At 44.9% G+C, this 7,500-nt stretch overlaps 1 protein-coding gene across 1 annotated transcript in view; it reads left to right on the top strand.

Annotated features, from left to right (window-relative positions):
- The window catches only part of LOC135109495 (protein amalgam-like), a 4,118-nt gene extending 3,452 nt beyond the window's left edge, over nt 1-666 (top strand). Inside the window, exons 4-5 of the mRNA XM_064020874.1 lie at nt 217-360; nt 602-666. Coding sequence (XP_063876944.1) covers nt 217-360; nt 602-666 — 209 coding nt within the window. The remainder of the gene's footprint in view (nt 1-216; nt 361-601) is intronic.
- Nucleotides 667-7,500: the final 6,834 nt, after the last annotated feature.

Raw genomic sequence — 7,500 nt, 5'->3', positions numbered from 1 at the left:
AATATTCCTCATCGCTCCTTGTACGCATCTTGCCTCCCTTGCTTCCATCCATCCCTACACACACACACACACACACACACATACATACATACAGACACACGCAAGAGTAGGACATTCAAGCTCTCCCTTCCTTCCCTCCAATAATCACATGTCTCATAAATGTCCCTGAATACCCGCCGCCCATCATGACCTTGAGGTGTGGGCGTCCTTCTGCAGGAGGGTCGCTGGAGCAGTGGAAGGCGCAGGGGGTTGGGTCCTCACAGCTCCCCCTCAGCAGCCTCGGAAAGGAAGATTTTGGCCACTATCGCTGCACTGTGAGGAACAAGCACGGTTTCAACTCCACCCTCCTCACTCTTGTCGGTGAGTTTTCTATTTTAAGACCGTATTGTGAAACACTTCCAGCCACACCTCCACTACTCTCAAAAGGCTCTGGTTGAAGTGACACGGCTTTTTAATGGTGTTTTACTGTTCTAGTGACAGATGAACAAGATTTATACATTATTAACGGGAGAAACACTCGTGGGAACCCGTTTAGTCACCTGTGTGGCCTTTGAAAATAGTGATAAGAGAGCAAAGCGTTTCTGAATTGGGGTTTTTATAGGCTACTTAGAGAAGGTTATGATAAGGGAACGTTTAAGGGTGGTAGGAGTTATAGGGAAGGTTTAAGGGGAGTGTGCAGGGCTGTAAGTGCTGTGGGGAAGATGCAAAATAGCTTTGGATTGTCGGGGAATAATTCGACTAGCTTGGAATGATTTCAGGGTTCGATGCTTGCTTGCTTATTCACACTGATGGGTTTAGGGTGTTGGTACCAGAGAGAGAGAGAGAGAGAGAGAGAGAGAGCATGGAGGGCCTAGATAGGGTATGTCTGAGCGAGGAAAGAAAAAAAAAGAACGGTAAAACTTGTGGCGAGAAACGTATGCCTTTTCGAGGTGTTTGTTTTGCCTCGAGGAACGCCGCCGGGAAAAGTTTAGCCGTGGGTATGGGTGATGATCTGGGTGAGGGAGGAGGTGGTGGTGGTGGTGGTAAAAGATGGTGATTGTGTAGCGTCTGGAAAGAAAGAAGTGATGGTGATGTTGATGATGGTGAGATGAAGATGTAGTTTAATAAGGCGTTACTTTAAAGACAGGCAGACACAGACACACAGACAGACGGAATGATGGCGAAATGTTAAGAAAAATTATGTCCAGTGAGATTGTGAATTTAGGAGTGAAAAATGGTGAGGAAAAAATAGTGATTGTGAATAAATATGATTGTCAAAAAAGTAAAAGAATGTAGAAATAATAGTGTTAATTAAATACTGCAAGCTATAGATAAAAGATAGATAGAGAAATAGATAAGACAGGGAGAGAGAGAGAGAGAGAGAGAGAGAGAGAGAGAGAGAGAGAGAGAGAGAGAGAGAGAGAGAGAGAGAGAGAGAGGGGGGGAGGTGGAGGGCTTATAAACACAAGAGCGGGTGTTGAAAGAGTGTTGACAGGACGCAAAAGACAAAAGGGAACTAAGGGAATGCTGTTAGGGGAGAGAGAGAGAGAGAGAGAGAGAGAGAGAGAGAGAGAGAGAGAGAGAGAGAGAGAGAGAGAGAGAGACGGATTGTGAAGGAGGAGGAGGAAGAGAGAAATTGAGAGGAAGAGAGGGAGAGGGAGAAGAAAACAGTAGACTAACATGTATTCAAACTTTCTCTCTCTCTCTCTCTCTCTCTCTCTCTCTCTCTCTCTCTCTCTCTCTCTCTCTCTCTCTCTCTCTCTCTCTCTCTCTCTCTCTCTCTCTTTTTTTATATTCCCTCCTTTTCTTTCTCCTTCCATAAATCTTTCCTCGAGGCTGGAGAACGAAAGCCGATTGGTCGTTTAATTGCGTAGGCTAGTCTGGGCAGCTCCTCCCATTGGTGAAAAGGAAGGGGGAGAAGTCGACTCTGATTGGCTAGTTTCTCTCTCTCTCTCTCTCTCTCTCTCTCTCTCTCTCTCTCTCTCTCTCTCTCTCTCTCTCTCTCTCTTGATTAATCTCTGTGTCTGTTTGTGTCTCTTTCTCTTTTTTTCTCTCCTTTATTTATTTTCTTCGTTCGCGTTGGTATAGAAATGAAGGAGATCAGTAAAGGAAGAGAGGAGGAAGAGCAGAAGGAGAAGAAGAAAGAGAAAGATGGGAGGAGTGTAAGGAGAGGCATGTAATCCATCCCTCCTTCCCTCCTTCGTCTCTTCCTCCAGGCCTTTACGCTGCTCTCCCTCTCTCTCTCTCCCTCTCCCTCTCTCTCTGCCTCACATCAAAGGAGACATTACGAACTGAACTATGAAGTGCTTCGTCAGACGCTTCGTAGATGAGAAACTGAGACCTTGAGTAACCTCTCTCTCTCTCTCTCTCTCTCTCTCTCTCTCTCTCTCTCTCTCTCTCTCTCTCTCTCTCTCTGTATCTATTTGTCTATCCAACCTCAACACGAAAAAGTTTTCTTCCTTGCCCTCAAACATTCTTTCATCTTCCTTTTTCCTCCTCCTCCTCCTCCTCCTCCTCCTCCTCCTCCTCCTCCTCCTCCTCCTCCTCCCCCCTCCTTCTCGCATCATCCGTTTCTTCTTCCTTATCATTCTTTTTCTCCTCGTCACTATCATATTGCGTCTGTTCCTCCTCCTCCTCCTCCTCCTCCTCCTCCTCCTCCTCCTCCTCCTCCTCCTCCCCAGTTTCTCTTCTCGAGGGAGGTTTTCAAGGTAAAGTTGAGGAAATATCGGGAGGGAGGAGGTGTAGAGGCCTCAGGGGGAAGACAGTGGTAATTGCCTCTCTCTCGCCTCTGAGGTGGTAATGGAAGGGAAGAGGAAGGGAGGAAGAGGAGGAGGAGGAGGAAGAAGAAGAGGAGGAGGAGGGTACGTAGGTGCTTTTGGTGCTGGGAGAGAAGGAAGAGGAGTAGGATGAGAAGTGCAGTGTAAGAGGAGGAGGAGGAGGATAAAGAAAAGGAAGATAAGTAAGACAAGAGACGAAGAGTGTACGAAACAGGGGAAGGGGAAGGGAAGGGAGGAATGTAACGCAGTGTAAAAATGAAGCAGGAAGATACTGATGATAATACGTAGAGGTGAAAAATAAGAAGCGGGAGCAACAGAAGCAAGTAATATATATATATATAAGGGGATTGCAGGAAACAGGAAGGGCGGAGAGAGGGAGGAAGTATGAAAAGTGAAGAGTTGAATAACACAGGAATGAAAGAAGAAATGAGGGAGACAGGATAATGAAAGTGATTTAGATGGAAGAGGAGGAAGAGGAAGAAGAGGTTGAAGAAAAAATAATACCTAAGCTCAACGAGGAATAAGAGAAGTACAGCGAGGGAATGAGAGAGAGAGAGAGAGAGAGAGAGAGAGAGAGAGAGAGAGAGAGAGAGAGAGAGAGAGAGAGAGAGAGAGAGAGATGAAAAGTGAAGTATGATGATAAAGAGAATATAGACACGATTTTTAATTTTTTATTTATTTTTTTTCATGTTTCACCCTTCCTTTATTCAAGCGTTCATTTCTACCATTTGTATCTCTCTCTCTCTCTCTCTCTCTCTCTCTCTCTCTCTCTCTCTCTCTCTCTCTCTCTCTCTCTCTCTCTCTCTCTCTCTCGACGCCTTTCCATTTCATTCTCCCCTTAATTTGCATCTGGATAGAAAATGAAGAAGAGGACATGTTTATCCTAATAATAACAACTGATAGAGAGAGAGAGAGAGAGAGAGAGAGAGAGAGAGAGAGAGAGAGAGAGAGAGAGAGAGAGAGAGAGAGAGAGAGAGAGAGAGAAATTAATTCACCGACGGAAACATGAAAAAGGAAAGAAAAACATTTGTCCCTATTGACTGCTCTCTCTCTCTCTCTCTCTCTCTCTCTCTCTCTCTCTCTCTCTCTCACAGCAACACTAATAAACAAATAGATAAAACCGATGATTACTTACATTTCTCTAGCGAGGCGTGGCAGTCATTCCCTCTCTCCTCCTCCTCCTCCTCCTCCTCCTCCTCCTCCTCCTCCTCCTCCTCCTCCTCCTCCTCCTCCTCCTAGCCAATAACAACAATGGAGGCAGCTCGGAATATCTGGCGTGGGCAAAGTTAACTCCGTGATGGCCAAGTTTGAGCCCCAACTATCGACATTTCGCGGCTTGAAGGCAGAGGAGGAGAATTTCACTTATTTTTAGGGATACCAGAAGGGTTTGCGTCCCAGCCTCAGTGACAACCAGGCTGGCGGTTCTCTGGTTCCTCTCTGCGGTTCTCCTGGCTCTGTGTCGTAGGCGTGAAGGGAGGAGTTAGAGAAAGGGGAGCAAGGGGAGAGGCGTGAAGGGATGTATGCAAGGAATTAGGGCAAGGGGAAGATGTCTGTTTGTGTTGGTGTGTGTTGGTGTGGTGTGTTTGTGACGAGTCCCGGTGGTGGTGGTGAAGGGTCGTGAGAGAGAGAGAGAGAGAGAGAGAGAGAGAGAGAGAGAGAGAGAGAGAGAGAGAGAGAGAGAGAGAATGATGATACTTCTTTTCATCAATCTGTTTGCGCATTTTTCACTTCTTTTTTTTCTTTCCCAAATATGAGTTGAGAAAACTTTAATTACGCATTGCTGTTCTCGCTCAGTTTCCCCGCGAATTGTCGGATGTGATATGCTGCTTTCTTTAATTTTCTTTTTTTTCTTTCTTTCTTCTTTCTCTTTGTTGCAACTTCATGTGTAGTTTGCATTCTCTCTCTCTCTCTCTCTCTCTCTCTCTCTCTCTCTGTCTGTGTCTGTGTGTGTGTGTGTGTGTGTGTGAAGCAGGGTTCTGTTTGCTTTATATCAACACGGCATAGTAGAAAGAACAGGAAATATGTAATAAGTTGTAAAATTAATACTTGAAGCAATACTTAATCTTCACTATTCGCATGTTCCATTATCATTATTGTCGTACGAATATTAAAAATCATCGTAATTACCTTTGTGTTATTACTATTCTGTCACGCTTGGCTTTTTATACATTCCTTTTATTCCCCAACTAAAAAAAAATAATAACACATTTACACATTCACTGCACAAGAAAAAATAAATGACCTCTCATAGATATTATTTACTCTATGATAAAAAAAGAACTAACTAATTTTTCACCCTAAACTTTTATTATCATTTTTCGTCCACCTCACTATAATAATTTTTCAGAGGTCACCACTACCACTACCACCACGACCACTACTACCACCACCACCACCACGACCACCACCACCATGCCCACCACCACGACCACCACCACCACCACCACGCCTGAACTCCCCTCCCAGGCCAGCGGTGAAGGGAAGGTGTTGGAGAAGAAGACAAATATAATATCGAGTGATTCATCTTCATCCCTGCAGCGTGAGTACCTTCGTCATTTCGTAGTAGCGTAAGTAGAGTGACTTCGTTGTAGTGTTTTGTTCGTTGTGCTCGTTGTGTCCGTGGTAAGTTTTGTTTTTCGTTAATTTGTGATATATTTTTTTTTTTTTTTCGTTTCAGTTATGCTCTCATTATCCTGAGGTTTATTGAGGTTCATATAAACTGAACTTCTTATGAAATTCAACCATTCCGTTTTTTTTTTTTTTTTTCGTATTAAGTTTGGTAAAAGAGGGAATTTCTGTCTTGTCCAAATTTTTTTCACGATTTCCATAAGCGAGACAGGAATATTTAGTCAAAATTTTCGATCATTCATGTTCAGAAATTCGTAGAAAGATGCATGTATATGTGCAATTTTATCCTTTTTTCTTTCTTTTTCTTTATTTTTCCTTTCTTAATGAACGTGTTGTGTTTTCATCAAATGTTTCCTTTGAGTTGAGCTTCGTGTTTGTGATCCAGTCTTCACGCCCTTTATTGTGTTGCGTGTAGGTACTGTGTGTGTGTGTGTGTGTGTGTGTGTGTGTGTGTGTGTGTGTGACAGTAATGTTTGGAGTAGTGCAAAGTGATCCAACTTCTATTTTCTCTCCCTCCTTCCCTCTTTCTCTCTCTCTCTACTCTCTCCCTCCCTCCAATTTGTCCCTTTGTGTCTCATCTTCCACCTCCCTCCTCCCTCCTTATCCCTCCTTCCCTCCCTCTCCCCCTCTCGCACATCTTAATTCCTTTAAATTGTTTTCATCCTCCCCCTCTTCATTGCCTCATCATCTCTTCCCTTATATTACCTTTTATACCTCCTCTTCCTCCTCCTCCTCCTCCTCCCACCCTCCTCCTCCCCCTTCTCCCTCCCTATCACCTTATCTCACCTTTTAATTACGCCTTCCTGTCCCTCCATCACCCTTCCCCTTCCTCGCTGCTCTGTTCTCTCCCTTCCTCTCCTCTTTCCACCCTTTATCATGCCTCTCACTTCAAACTCTCTCGATTTTCTCTCTCACTCACTTTCATTTTTTTTATTTTCGTTGCTCCTCGCCCTTTCTTCTTTTTTAAACTTCTTTTTTCTTGTTCTGACATTATCTGTTTCGCGTCTTCTCTTTCTTTCTTTCTCTTTTTTTTTTATTTCTTCCAATACTTTTTCTGGTCTCCTCCTCTTCTTCCTCCTCCTGAACCTCCTTCCTTCCTCCTGCACCTCCTTCCTTCCTCCCTCCTTCCTCCTTCTTCCTCCTCCTCCTCCACCCAAACACTCGCAAATCCCCCGTCCATCCCTAAACCCCATCTTTCTTCACCCCTTCCCCCTCCCCCTCTTCCCTCTTCCCCCATCCCTCCCCACCCCTTCCCCTTCAGGGTCAGCAGACTCCCCCACTGACGGCGCCCCCCATCGCTTCATTCAGGACGGGGCTCCCCTCCCAGTGACCTTCGCCCCCGCTCCCTCAATCGCGGTAAGAAAGGTCACCCCCTTTCCCCTTAAGCCCTCTCGCCTCCCCTCCCCTCCCCTCCCCTCCCACCTGCTACTCCCCTCTCTTCATTCTCCCCTCAGCTTTTGCCCCTTACAGTTAGTTTCCCTTTACAACACTTTTTTTCATGTTTTCTTCCCTTCTTTTCTTTCTTCCTCTTTCTCTTCCCTTGTTTTTTTTTCATTTTCCTTTATTTTTCATCCCTTTTCTATGTCTTCCTTCCTTTCCTCCCCTTCGCTTCTATTCTCTTGCATTTTTCCTTACTTCTCTTCCCTTCTCCATCTTTCCCTACCATCTCCTTCTCCTCTTCCATCCTCCTCTCCCATTCTCCCTTATTTTTCTTCTCCATCTCTTCCTTCGCTTTCCTCTTTTGTTCTTCACTGTGCCTTACTTCTCTTCCCTTCTCTGTTTCTTTCTTCCCCTTTCTTCTCCTTTATCTCTTCATTCCGTCTTGCTTTTTTCCGTCAGCCTTTTCATCCCTTCATATCCTTATTTTCCTATCCCTCTTCCTCTTCCTTATCCGCGACCTTTCCTTCCCATCCTCCCTTCTTTCCCCTTCCCTTGAATCCTTCCCCTTACTCCTCTACGTCACCCTTTTTTTCATTCCCCTCTAATTTCCCGTATAAATTCCCCCTCCCATCTTTTCCTCCCTTCCTTCCTTCCTTCCTTCTCTTCCCCTTTTCCTTCTTCTTCACCCATTTAATCTCCTTCCCCTCACCTTTTCCTTTCTCATAATTTTCCTGGC

Source organism: Scylla paramamosain, chromosome 19 (genome assembly GCF_035594125.1).
Source record: "Scylla paramamosain isolate STU-SP2022 chromosome 19, ASM3559412v1, whole genome shotgun sequence".
Lineage (NCBI taxonomy): Eukaryota > Metazoa > Arthropoda > Malacostraca > Decapoda > Portunidae > Scylla > Scylla paramamosain.
Note: the sequence above shows the minus strand (reverse complement) of the source record. Positions and strands in the feature narration are given on the sequence as shown.